At 38.6% G+C, this 21,651-nt stretch overlaps 1 protein-coding gene across 1 annotated transcript; it reads left to right on the top strand.

Moving 5' to 3' along the window:
* The first annotated feature begins 17,546 nt into the window (after positions 1-17,546).
* Positions 17,547-18,640, top strand: LOC110510241 (olfactory receptor 2AT4-like). Its single transcript, XM_021591630.2, has one exon. The coding sequence runs from the start codon at positions 17,567-17,569 to the stop codon at positions 18,545-18,547; it is 981 nt and encodes a 326-aa protein (XP_021447305.2). The 5' UTR covers positions 17,547-17,566; the 3' UTR covers positions 18,548-18,640.
* The last annotated feature ends 3,011 nt before the right edge of the window (positions 18,641-21,651 follow it).

Genomic DNA, 21,651 nt, shown 5'->3' with positions numbered 1-21,651 from the left:
TATATTATGACAGACCAGCTAGATCTACTGCCTCTGTTAAATTATGACAGACCAGCTAGATCTCCTGTCTCGATTATATTATGACAGACCCGTGAGATATACTGTCTCTATTATATTATGACAGATCAGCTATATCTCCTGTCTCTATTGTATTATGACAGACCAGCTAGATCTACTGTCTCTGTTATATTATGACAGACCAGCTAGATCTACTGTCTCTATTGTATTATGACAGAACAGCTAGATCTACTGTCTCTATAATATTATGACAGACCAGCTAGATCTGCTGTCTCTATTAAATTATGACAGACCAGCTAGATGTACTGTCTCTATTATATTATGACAGACCAGCTATATCTCCTGTCTCTATTATATTATGAAAGACCTGCTAGATCTACGGTCTCTATTATATTATGACAGACCAGCTAGATCTGCTGTCTCTATTAAATTATGACGGACCAGCTAGATCTCCTGTCTCTATTATATTATGACAGACCAGCTAGATCTACTGTCTCTGTTATACTATGACAGACCAGCTAGATCTACTGTCTCTGTTATATTATGACAGACCAGCTAGATCTACTGTCTCTATTGTATTATGACAGAACAGCTAGATCTACTGTCTCTATTATATTATTACAGACCAGCTAGATCTACTGTCTCAATAATATTATGACAGACCAGCTAGATCTGCTGTCTCTATTAAATTATGAAAGACCAGCTAGATGTACTGTCTCTATTATATTATGACAGACCAGCTATATCTCCTGTCTCTATTATATTATGACAGACCTGCTAGATCTACGGTCTCTATTATATTATGACAGACCAGCTAGATCTACTGTCTCTATTATATTTGACAGAACAGCTAGATCTACTGTCTCTATTGTATTATGACAGAACAGCTAGATCTACTGTCTTTAGGTCTCTATTATAATATGACAGACCAGCTAGATCTACTGTCTCTAGGTCGCTATTATATTTGACAGACCAGCTAGATCTACTGTCTCTAGGTCTCTATTATATTTGACAGACCAGCTAGATCTACTGTCTCTAGGTCTCTATTATATTATGACAGACCAGCTAGATCTACTGCCTCTGTTAAATTATGACAGACCAGCTAGATCTACTGTCTCTAGGTCTCTATTATAATTGACAGACCAGCTAGATCTACTGTCTCTAGGTCTCTATTATATTTGACAGACCAGCTAGATCTACTGTCTCTAGGTCTCTATTATATTATGACAGACCAGCTAGATCTACTGCCTCTGTTAAATTATGACAGACCAGCTAGATCTCCTGTCTCGATTATATTATGACAGACCCGTGAGATATACTGTCTCTATTATATTATGACAGATCAGCTATATCTGCTGTCTCTATTGTATTATGACAGACCAGCTAGATCTACTGTCTCTGTTATATTATGACAGACCAGCTAGATCTACTGTCTCTATTGTATTATGACAGAACAGCTAGATCTACTGTCTCTATAATATTATGACAGACCAGCTAGATCTGCTGTCTCTATTAAATTATGACAGACCAGCTAGATGTACTGTCTCTATTATATTATGACAGACCAGCTATATCTCCTGTCTCTATTATATTATGAAAGACCTGCTAGATCTACGGTCTCTATTATATTATGACAGACCAGCTAGATCTACTCTCTCTATTATATTATGACAGACCAGCTAGATCTGCTGTCTCTATTAAATTATGACAGACCAGCTAGATCTACTGTCTCTGTTATATTATGACAGACCAGCTAGATCTACTGTCTCTATTGTATTATGACAGAACAGCTAGATCTACTGTCTCTATTATATTATGACAGACCAGCTAGATCTACTGTCTCAATAATATTATGACAGACCAGCTAGATCTGCTGTCTCTATTAAATTATGAAAGACCAGCTAGATGTACTGTCTCTATTATATTATGACAGACCAGCTATATCTCCTGTCTCTATTATATTATGACAGACCTGCTAGATCTACGGTCTCTATTATATTATGACAGACCAGCAAGATCTACTGTCTCTATTATATTATGACAGACCAGCTAGATCTCCTGTCTCTATTATATTATGACAGACCAGCTAGATCTACTGTCTCTGTTATACTAAGACAGACCAGCTAGATATACTGTCTCTATTATATTATGAAAGACCAGCTAGATCTACTGTCTCTATTATATTATGACAGACCAGCTAGATCTACTGTCTCTGTTATATTATGACAGACCAGCTAGATCTACTGTCTCTATTATATTATGACAGAACAGCTAGATCTACTGTCTCTATTATATTATGACAGACCAGCTAGATCTACTGCCTCTGTTAAATTATGAGAGACCAGCTAGATCTCCTGTCTCTATTGTATTATGACAGACCAGCTAGATCTACTGTCTCTATTAAATTATGACAGACCCGTGAGATATACTGTCTCTATTATATTATGACAGACCAGTGAGATATACTGTCTCTATTATATTATGACAGACTAGCTAGATCTACTATCTCTATTATATTATGACAGACCAGCTATATCTGCTGTCTCTATTGTATTATGACAGACCAGCTAGATCTACTGTCTCTATTATATTATGACAGACCCGTGAGATACACTGTCTCTATTATATTATGACAGACCAGCTAGATCTACTGTCTCTATTATATTATGACAGACCAGTGAGATATACTGTCTCTATTATATTATGACAGACTAGCTAGATCTACTATCTCTATTATATTATGACAGACCAGCTATATCTGCTGTCTCTATTGTATTATGACAGACCAGCTAGATCTACTGTCTCTGTTATATTATGACAGACCAGCTAGATCTACTGTCTCTATTATAATATGAAATACCTGCTAGATCTACTGTCTCTATTATAGTATGACAGAGCAGCTAGATCTACTGTCTCTATTATATTATGACAGACGAGCTAGATCTGCTGCCTCTATTAAATTCTGACAGACCAGCTAGATCTACTATCTCTATTATATTATGACAGAACAGCTAGATCTAGTGTCTCTAGGTCTCTATTATAATATGACAGACCTGCTAGATCTACTGTCTCTATTATATTATGACAGACCAGCTAGATCTACTGTCTCTATTATATTATGACAGACCAGCTAGATCTACTGTCTCTATTATATTATGACAGACCAGCTAGATATACTGCCTCTATTATATTATGATAGACCAGCTAGATATACTGTCTCTATTATATTATGACAGACCAGCTAGATCTGCTGTCTCTATTAAATTATGACAGACCAGCTATATCTCCTGTCTCTATTATATTATGACAGACCAGCTAGATCTACTGTCTCTGTTATACTATGACAGACCAGCTAGATATACTGTCTCTATTATATTATGAAAGACCAGCTAGATCTACTGTCTCTATTATATTATGACAGACCAGCTAGATCTACTGTCTCTATTATATTATGACAGAACAGCTAGATCTACTGTTTCTATTATGTTATGACAGACCAGCTAGATCTACTGCCTCTGTTAAATTATGAGAGACCAGCTAGATCTCCTGTCTCTATTATATTATGACAGACCAGCTAGATCTACTGTCTCAATAATATTATGACAGACCAGCTAGATCTGCTGTCTCTATTAAATTATGAAAGACCAGCTAGATGTACTGTCTCTATTATATTATGACAGACCAGCTATATCTCCTGTCTCTATTATATTATGACAGACCTGCTAGATCTACGGTCTCTATTATATTATGACAGACCAGCTAGATCTACTGTCTCTATTATATTATGACAGACCAGCTAGATCTGCTGTCTCTATTAAATTATGACAGACCAGCTAGATCTCCTGTCTCTATTATATTATGACAGACCAGCTAGATCTACTGTCTCTGTTATACTAAGACAGACCAGCTAGATATACTGTCTCTATTATATTATGAAAGACCAGCTAGATCTACTGTCTCTATTATATTATGACAGACCAGCTAGATCTACTGTCTCTATTATATTATGACAGACCAGCTAGATCTACTGTCTCTATTATATTATGACAGAACAGCTAGATCTACTGTCTCTATTATATTATGACAGACCAGCTAGATCTACTGCCTCTGTTAAATTATGAGAGACCAGCTAGATCTCCTGTCTCTATTGTATTATGACAGACCAGCTAGATCTACTGTCTCTATTAAATTATGACAGACCCGTGAGATATACTGTCTCTATTATATTATGACAGACCAGTGAGATATACTGTCTCTATTATATTATGACAGACTAGCTAGATCTACTATCTCTATTATATTATGACAGACCAGCTATATCTGCTGTCTCTATTGTATTATGACAGACCAGCTAGATCTACTGTCTCTATTATATTATGACAGACCCGTGAGATACACTGTCTCTATTATATTATGACAGACCAGCTAGATCTACTGTCTCTATTATATTATGACAGACCAGTGAGATATACTGTCTCTATTATATTATGACAGACTAGCTAGATCTACTATCTCTATTATATTATGACAGACCAGCTATATCTGCTGTCTCTATTAAATTATGACAGACCAGCTAGATCTCCTGTCTCTATTATATTATGACAGACCAGCTAGATCTACTGTCTCTGTTATACTAAGACAGACCAGCTAGATATACTGTCTCTATTATATTATGAAAGACCAGCTAGATCTACTGTCTCTATTATATTATGACAGACCAGCTAGATCTACTGTCTCTATTATATTATGACAGACCAGCTAGATCTACTGTCTCTATTATATTATGACAGAACAGCTAGATCTACTGTCTCTATTATATTATGACAGACCAGCTAGATCTACTGCCTCTGTTAAATTATGAGAGACCAGCTAGATCTCCTGTCTCTATTGTATTATGACAGACCAGCTAGATCTACTGTCTCTATTAAATTATGACAGACCCGTGAGATATACTGTCTCTATTATATTATGACAGACCAGTGAGATATACTGTCTCTATTATATTATGACAGACTAGCTAGATCTACTATCTCTATTATATTATGACAGACCAGCTATATCTGCTGTCTCTATTGTATTATGACAGACCAGCTAGATCTACTGTCTCTATTATATTATGACAGACCCGTGAGATACACTGTCTCTATTATATTATGACAGACCAGCTAGATCTACTGTCTCTATTATATTATGACAGACCAGTGAGATATACTGTCTCTATTATATTATGACAGACTAGCTAGATCTACTATCTCTATTATATTATGACAGACCAGCTATATCTGCTGTCTCTATTGTATTATGACAGACCAGCTAGATCTACTGTCTCTGTTATATTATGACAGACCAGCTAGATCTACTGTCTCTATTATAATATGACAGACCTGCTAGATCTACTGTCTCTATTATAGTATGACAGAGCAGCTAGATCTACTGTCTCTATTAAATAATGACAGACCAGCGAGATATACTGCCTCTGTTAAATTATGACAGACCAGCTAGATCTACTGTCTCTATTATATTATGACAGACCCGTGAGATATACTGTCTCTATTATATTATGACAGACCAGCTAGATCTACTGTCTCTATTATATTATGACAGACCAGTGAGATATACTGTCTCTATTGTATTATGACAGACTAGCTAGATCTACTATCTCTATTATATTATGACAGACCAGCTATATCTGCTGTATCTATTGTATTATGACAGACCAGCTAGATCTACTGTCTCTGTTATATTATGACAGACCAGCTAGATCTACTGTCTCTATTATATTATGACAGACCAGCTAGATCTACTGTCTCTATTAAATTATGACAGACCAGCTAGATCTACTATCTCTATTATATTATGACAGAACAGCTAGATCTACTGTCTCTAGGTCTCTATTATAATATGACAGACCTGCTAGATCTACTGTCTCTATTATAGTATGACAGACCAGCTAGATCTACTGTCTCTATTATATTATGACAGACGAGCTAGATCTGCTGTCTCTATTAAATTATGACAGACCAGCTAGATCTACTATCTCTATTATATTATGACAGAACAGCTAGATCTAGTGTCTCTAGGTCTCTATTATAATATGACAGACCTGCTAGATCTACTGTCTCTATTATATTATGACAGACCAGCTAGATCTACTGTCTCTATTATATTATGACAGACCAGCTAGATCTACTGTCTCTATTATATTATGACAGACCAGCTAGATATACTGCCTCTATTATATTATGATAGACCAGCTAGATATACTGTCTCTATTATATTATGACAGACCAGCTAGATCTGCTGTCTCTATTAAATTATGACAGACCAGCTAGATCTCCTGTCTCTATTATATTATGACAGACCAGCTAGATCTACTGTCTCTGTTATACTATGACAGACCAGCTAGATATACTGTCTCTATTATATTATGAAAGACCAGCTAGATCTACTGTCTCTATTATATTATGACAGACCAGCTAGATCTGCTGTCTCTATTAAATTATGACAGACCAGCTAGATCTCCTGTCTCTATTATATTATGACAGACCAGCTAGATCTACTGTCTCTGTTATAGTAAGACAGACCAGCTAGATATACTGTCTCTATTATATTATGACAGACCAGCTAGATCTACTGTCTCTATTATATTATGACAGACCAGCTAGATCTACTGTCTCTATTATATTATGACAGACCAGCTAGATATACTGCCTCTATTATATTATGATAGACCAGCTAGATATACTGTCTCTATTATATTATGACAGACCAGCTAGATCTACTGTCTCTATTATATTATGACAGACCAGCTAGATCTACTGTCTCTATTATATTATGACAGAACAGCTAGATCTACTGTTTCTATTATGTTATGACAGACCAGCTAGATATACTGTCTCTATTATATTATGAAAGACCAGCTAGATCTACTGTCTCTATTATATTATGACAGACCAGCTAGATCTACTGTCTCTATTATATTATGACAGAACAGCTAGATCTACTGTTTCTATTATGTTATGACAGACCAGCTAGATCTACTGCCTCTGTTAAATTATGAGAGACCAGCTAGATCTCCTGTCTCAATAATATTATGACAGACCAGCTAGATCTGCTGTCTCTATTAAATTATGAAAGACCAGCTAGATGTACTGTCTCTATTATATTATGACAGACCAGCTATATCTCCTGTCTCTATTATATTATGACAGACCTGCTAGATCTACGGTCTCTATTATATTATGACAGACCAGCTAGATCTACTGTCTCTATTATATTATGACAGACCAGCTAGATCTGCTGTCTCTATTAAATTATGACAGACCAGCTAGATCTCCTGTCTCTATTATATTATGACAGACCAGCTAGATCTACTGTCTCTGTTATACTAAGACAGACCAGCTAGATATACTGTCTCTATTATATTATGAAAGACCAGCTAGATCTACTGTCTCTATTATATTATGACAGACCAGCTAGATCTACTGTCTCTATTATATTATGACAGACCAGCTAGATCTACTGTCTCTATTATATTATGACAGAACAGCTAGATCTACTGTCTCTATTATATTATGACAGACCAGCTAGATCTACTGCCTCTGTTAAATTATGAGAGACCAGCTAGATCTCCTGTCTCTATTGTATTATGACAGACCAGCTAGATCTACTGTCTCTATTAAATTATGACAGACCCGTGAGATATACTGTCTCTATTATATTATGACAGACCAGTGAGATATACTGTCTCTATTATATTATGACAGACTAGCTAGATCTACTATCTCTATTATATTATGACAGACCAGCTATATCTGCTGTCTCTATTGTATTATGACAGACCAGCTAGATCTACTGTCTCTATTATATTATGACAGACCCGTGAGATACACTGTCTCTATTATATTATGACAGACCAGCTAGATCTACTGTCTCTATTATATTATGACAGACCAGTGAGATATACTGTCTCTATTATATTATGACAGACTAGCTAGATCTACTATCTCTATTATATTATGACAGACCAGCTATATCTGCTGTCTCTATTGTATTATGACAGACCAGCTAGATCTACTGTCTCTATTATAATATGACAGACCTGCTAGATCTACTGTCTCTATTATAGTATGACAGAGCAGCTAGATCTACTGTCTCTATTAAATAATGACAGACCAGCGAGATATACTGCCTCTGTTAAATTATGACAGACCAGCTAGATCTACTATCTCTATTATATTATGACAGACCCGTGAGATATACTGTCTCTATTATATTATGACAGACCAGCTAGATCTACTGTCTCTATTATATTATGACAGACCAATGAGATATACTCTCTATTGTATTATGACAGACTAGCTAGATCTACTATCTCTATTATATTATGACAGACCAGCTATATCTGCTGTCTCTATTGTATTATGACAGACCAGCTAGATCTACTGTCTCTGTTATATTATGACATACCAGCTAGATCTACTGTCTCTATTATATTATGACAGACCAGCTAGATCTACTGTCTCTATTAAATTATGACAGACCAGCTAGATCTACTATCTCTATTATATTATGACAGAACAGCTAGATCTACTGTCTCTAGGTCTCTATTATAATATGACAGACCTGCTAGATCTACTGTCTCTATTATAGTATGACAGACCAGCTAGATCTACTGTCTCTATTATATTATGACAGACGAGCTAGATCTGCTGTCTCTATTAAATTATGACAGACCAGCTAGATCTACTATCTCTATTATATTATGACAGACCAGCTAGATCTACTGTCTCTAGGTCTCTATTATAATATGACAGACCTGCTAGATCTACTGTCTCTATTATATTATGACAGACCAGCTAGATCTACTGTCTCTATTATATTATGACAGACCAGCTAGATCTACTGTCTCTATTATATTATGACAGACCAGCTAGATCTGCTGTCTCTATTAAATTATGACAGACCAGCTAGATCTCCTGTCTCTATTATATTATGACAGACCAGCTAGATCTACTGTCTCTATTATACTATGACAGACCAGCTAGATATACTGTCTCTATTATATTATGACAGACAAGCTAGATTGAAGTAGGGTTGAAATATGCTTTTCTCTCTTTGTTTGCTATGGTGCTATCCTCAGATAATAGCATTGTTTCAAAACAAGTGTAGTTTTAATTTGCTATCTTACATGTGTGATTTCATGAAAGTTTGATTTTTATAGTAATTTATTTGATTTTGGCGCTCTGCATTTTCACTGGCTTTTGGCCAGGTGGGACGCTAGCGGCAGAGCTCCATAGTTCCTCTTTCCAGAAAGACAACCATCTCTGCAGTATTCCACCAATCAGGCCTTTATGGTAGAGTGGCCAGACAGAAGCCACTCCTCAGTAAAAGGCACATGACAGTCCGCTTGGAGTTTGCCAAAACGCACCTAAAGCATTCTCAGACCATGACATACGAGATTATCTGGTCTGAATACCAAGTGTCACGTCTGGAGGAAAACCTGGCACCATGCCTCCGGTGATGCATAGTTGTGGAAGCATCATGCTGTGGGGGGTACTGGGGGACTAGTCAGGATCGAGGGAAAGATGAATGGAGCAAAGTACAGAGAGATCCTTGATGAAAACCTTCTCTAGAGCGCTCAGGAGCTCCGACTGGGGCAAAGATTCACCTTCCAACAAGACAACGACCCCAAGCACACAGAATATGTAGGAGGATGTCCGTTTTTATGAGGTGATATACAATATGTACTGAAAGTATTCAGACCCCTTCACTTTTTGTTACGTTACAGCCAATATGGGGTATTGTTTGTCGATTGATAAGGACGTTTTTTATGTAATACATTTTAGAGAAAGGCTGTAAGGTAAGAAAACGTGGAAAAAGTGACAGGGTTTGAATACTTTTCAAATGCACTGTAGAAGAACACTGTTGTGTCTTATGTAGGGGCTGGTGAGATATGAACAATGAATATATTTGACAGATTGATTTTGACATGATAATAAATTAGAGGAATATCTTTGAAAAGAGTGCTGTCCCCAACAGTGTCATGGATTAAAGTGAGGAGGACTCACTGCACCATTCTTTAGAAGAAAATGCACCTTTGAGAGCGCATGTTGCTAGTTGTTGTGAAGGGTTTTATCACTGAAATATACTAGGAGCAGAGGCAGTGAATAACACACACACACACACACACACACACACACACACACACACACAAATTAATGCCTGTGCATTTGGTCGTGTCGCAAGCACATGTCAGTGTATGTGTGTGTGTTTGTCAAAGGGAATGCATTAGCACAGAGAAAAAAACACATCTATGATGAAGCAAAAAACACTTTTACTGAGAATCTGAAACTGTATGAAGAACAACAGGAAAACAACTTTGGCTTAAAACCTGTTGTGAAAAAAAAAACGTTCCCGTAATATACGAGATATTTTGTCAGGACAAGATGCTAGAATAAGCATAGAATTGTCAGATTAGGATATAAAACACTCTAAAGTTTCCAAAACTGTAAAAATATTGTCTGTGAGTATAACAGAACTGATGTTGCAGGCGAAAGCCTGAGAAAAATCCAATCCGGATGTGCCTCATGTTTTGAAAGCGCTGTGTTACTATGCGTCCCTATTGAGCAGTGAATGGGCTATCAACCAGATTACTCTTTCTCCATATTTTTTTTATTTTTTTAAATTTATTTTAAAAAATGTATTATTTTTTATTATTCATAATACAAAAATCAACTTACATTGCTACATCAAACATGTCTAGCAAACCGAACACAGGTATTAACAATGCTCAAACATACAACAAAATATAAATAAAATACAAAAAAGAAACGATTTAAGTGCAATTATATTCACTCTGAAAATATCTCATTATAATGATTCATGAAGATGTTATTCTTTTTGTTATTCACTCGGGTTAGTGTTTTAATAAGATAATTAAATTCAATCAGAAAAATTGGTAATTTTGGTATAGAATTTTTGCATTTTTGTTTGTGTATAAAGTATTTGGCAACAAGAATGCAAAAATTAACAATCATTTCAGTGGTTTTGTTATCATTGCAATAGTAACATATTATATATTTTATGTTAAAATTATAGGCAGTGTTCATAATGGTAAATAAGTACTTTGCAAGGTTTTCCCAAAATTCGGACACAAATTTACATTCAAAGAACAAGTGAGACAGATTCTCACCTTTTTCACAGAAAACGCAGATATCATCAATAGCCACACATTTGGACATCATAGAATTACATGGATATATCTTATGTAAAATGTTGAAGTGTACTTCCTTAACGTTGTTTGGTATACAGTATTAAGGTCTTAACCATGCATTTTTCCAGACAATGTCAGGAATAAGCATGTTCCAGAAAAACGTTCCTCTCGGTGTAAGTTGGTTTTGTGAATGAAGAATTTGTCTTATATATTTATTACAACCAGATTTCTCATGTAAACTCACGTCTTCCAATCTGAGTTCTGGATAAACTTTGTGATCATTCCCAAAATTAAGATGACTTTTCATAAGTGTAGTTAGACCACTGGGAACGGCTTTGATCACAGAAATAAACTCTCTGAAAGGTATTGGAAACTCTTTCAATGTTATAAATTGTTCATATGTGAGAATATTACCCTTGTTGTCGAAAACATCAAGGACAAAGTCAATATTCCTCTCATGCCAGCTGGGGTAGAACAATGACTTAATCCTTACAGTTATGTCTGAATTATTCCACAAAAAAAGCTTTATGTGGGGACAAATTGTGCAGGAAACATATTTTCCAGGCCATTAAAGCTTGTTGGTGAAACCTAGCCAATTTAGCAGGTAATTTTTCAGGAATATAATGACATTTCAGTAAAAATTGAAGACCTCCCAATTTATTAAACGCATTATTTGGAATGGAATACCATATTGAATCAGTATCGAACAAACATTTTTTCAACCAGTTTATCTTGAAAGTGTTATTTATGTCAACAAAGTCCAACACTTCTAGACCGCCTTCAGCTCTTTGGTTAGAAAGGACATATTTTTTTAGTTCGTGAGACTTATTTTTCGAGATGAAGTCAAGAAAGGTCTTATTGATCTCTTTACAAGTACCTGGATTTACACATAACGATAATGAGGGGTACACAAAACGAGACAGTCCCTCTGCCTTGGACAGAAGTACTCTCCCAAGTATAGAAATATCTAGTATAGATAGCCAATTATTAAATATATTTTTACTTCTCTTAATTTTAGGAGAGAAATTCAAATGTTGTCTGACTAAGTGGTTTTTTGACAGATGTATTCCTAAATATTTAACACAGTCCTTTACAGGAATATTTTCAATTTCTTTATCATCAGAGTCAAATAAACATAAGATTTCACATTTAGAAACATTCAGTTTTAATCCTGATGCAATAGAAAATGCAGTTATAGCATTAAGGGCATGTGCGACCTGGTCTTTGTCTCTTAAGAAAAGTACCCGTAAGCGGCTACATTGCGCAAGTCTGATGCTCCCAGAGAGATTATCGCGGAAAATACAGAGGTAGCCATTACTCCAATCGGTCCTACTGAAAAATGAATTTGAGGATTGATTATAAACAACGTTTGCCATGTTTCTGTCGATATTATGGAGCTAATTTGGAATAATTTTCGCAGTTTTCGTGACTGCAATTTCCGGGTGATTTCTCAGCCAAACGTGAAGAACAAATGGATCTATTTCGCCTACAAAAAAAATATTTTTGGAAAAAAGGAACATTTGCTATCTAACTGGGAGTCTCGTGAGTGAAAACATCCGAAGCTCATCAAAGGTAAACATTTTAATTTGATTGCTTTTCTGATTTCCGTGACCAAGTTACCTGCTGCTAGCTGGACAAAATGCTATGCTAGGCTATCGATAAACTTACAGAAATGCTTGTCTAGCTTTGGCTGTAAAGCATATTTTGAAAATATGAGATGACAGGGTGATTAACAAAAGGCTAAGCTGTGTCTCAATATATTTCACTTGTGATTTTCACGAATAGGAATATTTTCTAGGAATATTTATGTCCGTTGCGTTATGCTAATTAGTGTCAGGCGATGATTACGCTCCCTCATGCGGGATGGGGAGTCAGAGGTTTTAAGAGACATAGAGAGAAAAAGAAAGGGGGAGGGAGAGAGAGCGAGAGAGAGTGTAAAAGAGAGAGAGAGAACGAGAGAGGTGGTGAGAGAGAGAGTCCGGGAGAGAAAAAAAGAGAGTGATTGGTGTCATATTGTGTGTTTTAGCTGAGCTGTGTGTCTGTTCGCCTCATTGGAGACCCTGTGCCAGTTGAAATCAGCCCCACAGCCTTTAATGACAAGGACATCTGTGCTTACATTTCAAAACACTCTTCAAGTAATGGTCCTGGTGGTGTCTGGCCCATTTGCCAGCTTGATGACACATGCACTTCTCTCCGTCTCCCTCTCAGTACAGACATCCCTGTCTCTCCCTCTCTCTCTCTCCGCCTGTTCCTCTCCCCGCTCCCTCCCTCTCTCTCTCCCTCTTCATCTTTCCCCACTCTCTCCCTCTATCCCTCCCTCCTTCTCTCCAAGTAAATGGCTTTCTCCAGCTGAGTGATTTTCTAAAGGTCACAGGAGCAGGATTTACGCTTAGGCCAGCAGAAAAAGGGAGGAAACGAGGGGGAAGATGAAGAAAAGAAGGGACACAGAAAATATGAATTACTGTTGATGACAGACTGAGGCTGTTACTGTTGATGACAGACTGAGGCTGTTACTGTTGATGACAGACTGAGGCTGTTACTGTTGATGACAGGCTGACGTTGTTACTATTGATGACAGGCTGAGGCTCTTACTGTTGATGACAGGATGAGGTTGTTACTGTTGATGACAGGCTGAGGCTGTTACTGTTGATGACAGGATGAGGTTGTTACTGTTGATGACAGGATGAGGTTGTTACTGTTGATGACAGGCTGAGGCTGTTTGACAGGCTGAGGCTGTTACTGTTAAACAGGTCAACATACACAAGGCTGCAGGGCCAGATGGATTACCAGGACCAGTGCTCCGGGCATGTGCTGACCAACTGGCAGGTGTCTTCACTGACATTTTCAACATGTCCCTGATTGAGTCTGTAATACCAACATGTTTCAAGCAGACCACCATAGTCCCTGTGCCCAAGAACACTAAGGCAACCTGCCTAAATGACTACAGACCCGTAGCACTCAAGTCCGTAGCCATGAAGTGCTTTGAAAGGTTGGTAAGGGCTCACATTTTATTTAAAAGTCAGGATTGTTCATGGGGATATCTGTCAACATCACAGATCGTCCCTCAGTCTCCTCCTCTTAATTGTTCCTTTATGTGTTATATATATTTTCTTATCATTATCCCAGAAACCCTAGACCCACTCCAATTAGCATACCGCCCCAACAGGTCCACAGATGATGCAATCTCCATTGCACTCCACACTGCCCTTTCCCACCTGGACAAAAGGAGCACCTATGTGAGAATGCTATTCATTGACTACAGGCTCAGCGTTCAACACCATAGTATCCTCAAAGCGCATCACTAAGCTAAGGATCCTGGGACTAAACACTTCCCTCTGCAACTGGATCCTGGACTTCCTGACGGGCCGCCCCCAGGTGGTGAGGGTAGGTAGCAACACATCTGCCATGCGGATCCTCAACACTGGAGCTCCCCAGGGGTGCGTGAGGTTAACTACTGGCCTTCCTAAGAGTCCTTACTGCTGGACTGAGGGCAGTTAACTACTGGCCTTCCTAAGGGTTACACAAGCAGTGTCCTTACTGCTGGACAGAGGGGAGGTTAACTACTGGCCTTCCTAAGAGTCCTTACTGTTGGACAGAGGAGAGGTTAACTACTGGCCTTCCTAAGAGTCCTTACTGTTGGACAGAGGAGAGGTTAACTACTGGCCTTCCTAAGAGTCCTTACTGTTGGACAGAGGGGAGGTTAACTACTGGCCTTCCTAAGAGTCCTTACTGTTGGACAGAGGGGAGGTAACCACTGGCCTTCCTAAGGGTTACATCATCAGGGTGCTACTGTTTCTGTGGTGTGTGTGTTTGTGTGTGTTCTGTGTTTCCCTTTTATAATTACTGCTCATTAAAGTAAATGAGTGCGTCATGAAGTGAGCTCAATGCCCAGGAGTAAGGGGTTGTGTGTGTGTGTGTGCTTCAAACAGTTACACACACACACACACACACACACACACACACACACAGACAAAACACACACACACAGACTAAAACGTAACCTAGATAGAGACACTGTAACATGTCATCATATCATAGGACACGGCCCTTCAGCATGTCATGTCCTCATATCAGTGCTGTAATTTCTAAATGGTTCACCCAATGTGGATGAAATTAAAGATGACAGTCTGTACTTCAATCTCATAGTCAATGTTTGATTTCAAATCTTAATTTTTGGAGCATAGAGCCAAAATAATGAAAAATGCTTCACTGTGCCAATAATTAGGGAGGTGTTAGTATAATTTAATTAAGCCAATGTGCTTTCATCAATTGAAAGCCCTTCATCTATTTTATGATTATTTGTTTGTTTTATTTGTAAGATTTCTTGTTTGCATAAAATAGACGCAGACCAGTCTTTAAATAATAGGTAATAGAATTTATTCTCGGAGCGCGCTCCCACTCAAACACATGCATCAGTTTAAATACAGATCATGACGTCATTTCACTGCCTTAACCGAAACCCCTCCTGTCGATCGGGACAAAGTAAGGTGAAAAGTTCATTCTAACTTACTAACACACTCCCAGATAACTTTTGACCCCTCAACATTATCGATCTCCACTGAACTGACAGTTTTAATTAACAGAAACCCTAGGAATGCACTCACTGCCTAATCTAAGAACCCCAGAGCTAAGTTTCAGGTTGGGTCAACTATAGGCTAACAACCTTATGTGTTTACACAGTCCACAACCCATTTGTTCCTGCCCAGTTGGAATGGTGTTCTTTAACATTTTATTACTCCTTTCTCCTGTCACACAATTTCTTCTTATGAACTCATATTGCCTATTAAACATAATATCACAGAGTATAAGTTTACTTACAGTTCCATTTAAAATGATTTGTTCAGTCATATTAATCATAATTTCCTAACAGGAGGACACTGTCAGTCTCATAAACTGAGCTTGTCTCTGACAATGTGTGGGTGCTATTGGTTTAAACACTTAGAAATCTAGTTTGATAAGATTTGTTTAACCTTTCTATGGCTACTTGGCCTACAATGATTTAGAAAGACAACCAAGCTAATCAACAGGAGAACAGCAGAAAAACAACAATTAGAGCATCTTGTGGTAAGGGATTTAACTATGTTGGGCTTCACTCGCACTATCTAACGACCAAAAACGGATAATTAGGCCTTGATATTTAGCTTAATTAAGTGGGTTTGTCATGCGTTGGTTGTTTTTGAAGACATACATGTAGCTAATAACTCCATTATGTTGAATTCTCCAAGGATCAGTTAAAGTAAACTCTCACATAAGATAATAATTTCCAATACTTGGAGAGTTGATTAGCCATTTTAATGACATCTCTTGGGGACAGTTGGGGGCTTATATACGTATAGTGGACAGAGCAGCAGAGATACGGCTGTTGGTGTTACTGCAGGATTCAGGGACAGAGAGTCAGAGAGATAGAGGGATAATCTCTGACACCACCTGAACCTGTGGTGGAACACAGCCAACAGACAGACCCGGACCATCAACTCTCCCACCTGAACCTGTGGTGGAACACAGCCAACAGAACGACCCAGAACATCAACTCTACTACCTGAACCTGTGGTGGAACACAGCTAACACAGAGACCCGGACCATCAACTCTCCCACCTGAACCTGTCGTGGTGGAACACAGCCAACAGACCTACCTGGGCCATCAACTCCAGTCAGCTGTGAATCATATCACTGTGCCCAGTAAGTAGGCCTGGGCAATAGAATAGGAATATTCCACATTAAATAGGCAGAGGCTTTATAGTAGAATAGGACTATTCCACATTAAATTGGCATAGGCTTTACAGTAGAATAGGACTATTCCACATTACATACGCCTAGGCTTTAGAGTAGAATAAGAATATTCCACAATGCATAGGGATAGGCTATATGGAACAGGACTATTCCATAGTAAATAAGCCTGGGCTATATGGAAGGCCTGGGCTATAGAGAATAATAGGCCTATTCACTTGTGTGTGTAGTGTTGGTGCTGGTAGCCTAGTGGTTAGAGCATTGTGCGAGTAACCAACAGGTTGCTTGATCAAATGCATGAGCTGACAAGGTAAAAAGCTGTTGTTCTGCCCCTGAACAAGGCAGTTAACCCACTGTTCGGCTGTCATTGTAAATAATAATTTGTTCATAACTGACTTGCCTAGTTAAATAAAGGTTAAATATGAAAAAAAGTTTAAATAAGAATGCAGGATGTATCTGGTTGTTTTGTTTTTCATAGGGTCCTTATGATCCACATATTGTTAAATCTCTCTCTCTCTCTCTGCCTCTCTCCTTTTAGGTTTTACGCATCAACGGAGCAAGCGTTTGTGTTTGCCTGGAGCGCAGGTGTGCGGAACCAGCTCAGCCATGACATTCCTCCGCAGGTTGCAATGGAACGACTCCTCCGTTCTAATCCATCCTCCAGGGTTCTACATCATCGGCTTCACCTCCCTGCCCTTTGTCAACCTCTATTTCATCTTCCTCACTTTCGTTTACGTGGTCTCGGTCGTGTTCAACACATGTGTGATCTATATAATATATGTGGACCTTCGCCTCCACAATCCCAAGTATATCGCGGTTGGTAACCTCGCGGTGGTTGATCTAGTGCTGAATACTTGCATTATTCCCGGTATGCTAAAGGCGTTTCTTGCTAAGAACAATTTTGTGCCGTTTAATCTGTGTATGGTACAGATGTATGTGTATTATTCCTTCATATGTATGGAATCGTTCTCCATCGCCGTGCTCGCCTATGACCGTATGATCGCCATATGTTTCCCTCTGAGGCACGGCTCCATCAACACCATGACGAGTATGTCGTGTATTCTTGGTGTCATCTGGTGCTTCTGTCTTGGTATACCGATATTCAGCACAGCCATTATGACCAGGCTGTCCTACTGCGATTCCGTTAATGTCTACAGCTATTTCTGTGATTACGCACCAGTGTTTCGGCTAGCATGTAACGACAACACCCTGCAATGGGCTGTGGCTTCAGTTCTGAGCCTGGTTATCCTCCTCGGCCCACTGTCCTTCATCATTCTGTCATACATGAGTATTCTAATCGCTGTGTTCAGGATGAAAAGCGTTGAGAGTCGTGTGAAAGCGCTGGCCACCTGCACTGAGCACCTCATTCTAGTGGCAGTATTCTTCTTTCCGGTTCTGATTATTTTCATGGTTGGGTTATTAGCGCGCATCAAACCAGACCCTGACCTGCGCGTACTGAGCCTGTCGCTGGCCTCGTGCATCCCGCCCTGTCTCAACCCCATCGTCTACTCTCTGAAAACTAAAGAGATCAAGAGCAAAGTGCTCACCATGTTCAGGAGAATTAAAGTTCAAGTAGTTAACGATTGATCTTTACGCATAGGTTGCTGCATAGGTTGCTACGTGCGTGAAGTTACCATCAAATCAAATGTATTGGGCTGTCCAAGTCTATCAAGGGGTTGAAATGGGGGGGGACATGCATATAACTCATACATGACTTATTTGGTCCTTTCGAAGATTACATATCATGCACTTGGCGTGTCATTGCTTAAATTTGAGTTTATAATGAGCGAGCAACATTTTTAATCTATCATCCATTTTATTCTCAACATTTTCATTGATTGTCATGATTGTGTCATGGTTGTCCATCTGATGAAGAAGGCCCATCCACACGCACTCCCCCTTGTTAAACACAGAGGTATCACAGAAATTAGTATCAATGATTTACATTTCCTTTTCAGCTTTCCTACACATTCTGAAATAACAACACATTTGCTCATCCTAATCCTATGTCATCAACCAAATGTAATCCCTTGAAATGGGCATGGTAGGCGCTATAACCGACTGAATATTCCCAACACCTTCTAGTAATAAAGCAGAAAACCAAACACATACTGTATCTCTGTAATGTTTTACTTTCTGAGTGCTTCAACAGGTTTAATAAGGCTACCTGGTTGATCCTGTTCTTTTATCAATATGTTCTCAATATTTTTTTCACTACATTTTTAGCTGTTTAAGTTCTGATCTTTAAATGCCAGACTGCAATACGTTGTAAAGAAATAGAAAGTGTATTATTAATATTATTATCATCATCATGCTTTGTGAAATACAAGCCTGGGCTCAAACTGCAGGGTTAGAAACAAGCTCATTTTAGGAGTATAGAACCGTCACAGAATATGTTTCCTTTGGCATGTAACCACACTCCACGTAGTGGCGGCCTGTCATTCAGGGAGGGGGCTGCCTGTTTTGCATGTTATTTTAGAATGAATACGTGTCTCATATCAGTTTGCAAACAATGTAAAATAAAACGTTTTATTAATGACTTAATAAACCCTCCATAAAAACATGGTCTCTTTTTTGCTTTCTTGAGTAAGGCAGCTTCTAAATGCAGGTGTTTCAGCCTAGCTGTCACGGCCGTCCTCCTCTTCATCTGAAGAGGAGAGGCGAGAAGGATCGGAGGACCAAAATACGGCGTGGTAGGTGTTCATCATTAATTTTAATAAAGAAAACACTGAAACACACTATACAAAAACAATAAACGATATAACCACCGTGAAGCTAATGAGAACTGTGCTGAAACAAGCCATCAACATAGACAATCACCCACAAACAAACAGTGCAACCCAGGCTACCTAAGTATGATTCTCAATCAGAGACAACTAATGACATCTGCCTCTGATTGAGAACCATACTAGGCCGAAACATACAAATCCCCAAATCATAGAAAAACAAACAGACTGCCCACCCCAACTCTCGCCCTGACCATACTAAATAAATACAAAACAAAGGAAATAAAGGTCAGAACGTGACACTAGCTCAGTGCTTTCTGTGGTGGTGGGGCGGCCAGCGAAAAATATTGAGCATAGCGGTTGGTAATGTTCTCTAGTTACGCCGTGATTGGCTCAGTATACTGTCACTCATGGGGACAATGTGTCACTGCCAAATCTAAAGGGTAGAGCTTGAAAATTCACGCCCCTTGGGTACTGAATTAGAGTTACATTAGAAGTGCCGATCCAAGAAGGCTCAAGGTAATTGGCCACAGATAAAATTACGTCAAATCACGTCAAATCTACACTAGCTTTCACTGGACTGATCATGTCAACATCATACTTTCAAAATCTTAGCTACCAGTCATCATCGTTAATCAAATCTACAATCTACTGGCAAATCCTTTTTAATCATTGTCATATGAAGAGAAATGATGAAGAGAAATTACAGATAAAACGTATCTGTGCTCATCGGCCAGAGGATATAAACATTACACAACAAGTTGGAAATCGCAAATTCAATAATGAATGGTTTGGAAGGAATCAGTGGCTAAATGCAAGCATTGCAAAGCAATAACTAGCCTGCTATTCAGTGGAGTGGATGTGTGGTGCCAAATCTGGTTTTAAGGTTTAAGGTTTAAGGAATGTTATGAAAGAAATAAAAACTGAAATAAATCATTCTCTTGACTATTATTCTGACATTTCACATTCTTAATAAATAGTGGTGATCCTAACTGACCTAAGACAGAGCATTTTTACTAGGATTAAATGTCAGGAATTGTGAAAAACTGAGTTTAAATGTATTTGGCTAGGGTGTATGTAAACTTCCGACTTCAACTGTATGTATACTGTAGCTAAGAAAATAATACTAAGTGTATGTTGTGTATTAAACTTGCAGTAGCCTATGTGCCTCACCCTAATAATTTGGTCAATTTCCCCCTATTAATTTTGCCTAGTGTTCTGACTTGGTGGTGCACATGTAGCCTATAACTGTTTTAGAGAAATGTAATCATTGAATATTGTAAGAACATTCATTGTCTGCTTATATGCCCCCTTTATTTAATCTACAGTTCTGACTTGGTGTACAGGGAGAACACTGTAAGAACAGCCCAGGTTCTGAATTCTGTCGCTTTTGTCACGACTTCCTCCGAAGTCGGTCCCTCTCCTTGTTCAGGCGGCGTTCGGCAGTCAAAGTCACCGGTCTTCTAGCCATCGCCGCTCCACCTTTCATTTTCCATTTGTTTTGTTTTGTTTTTCTGCACACCTGGTTCACATTCCCTCATCAGACTAAATGTATATTACCCTCTGTTTCCCCCATGTCTGTGGAATTGTTCTTTGTTGTTCTTTGTGTACGGTGTTACGCTATAGGCTGGCTTGTGCTAGGTTTGTTTCAAACCTAGGTTTGTTTGTTTTGTTTAATCCGGTTCATGATACTGTCGTTGTGCTTTGTGCTGCCTCGCCCGTGTCTTTGGGCCAGGGTGTATAATAAACTTCTCCTGTTATCACCCATCTCTGCTCTCCTGTGCCTGACTTCCCAGCAACCAGTTACTCACCCCGTTACAGAATTCCACATCGATCAATGGAGTCAGCAGGAGCGGGTGCCCCCATTGTGGGGGTAGAGGAGCGCGTCTGGGAGCACGTGGCAATGCTTCACCATCGCAGCGTTGTCATGGACCGCGTTGTCCAGACTATGGACCGCTGGGAGAG

The sequence above is a fragment of the Oncorhynchus mykiss genome, chromosome Y (assembly GCF_013265735.2).
Source record: "Oncorhynchus mykiss isolate Arlee chromosome Y, USDA_OmykA_1.1, whole genome shotgun sequence".
NCBI lineage: Eukaryota > Metazoa > Chordata > Actinopteri > Salmoniformes > Salmonidae > Oncorhynchus > Oncorhynchus mykiss.
Note: the sequence above shows the minus strand (reverse complement) of the source record. Positions and strands in the feature narration are given on the sequence as shown.

Excerpts from the sequence above, each read along its gene's own strand:
- LOC110510241 (XM_021591630.2), top strand. The coding sequence starts at position 17,567 with ATGACATTCCTCCGCAGGTTGCAATGGAACGACTCCTCCGTTCTAATC.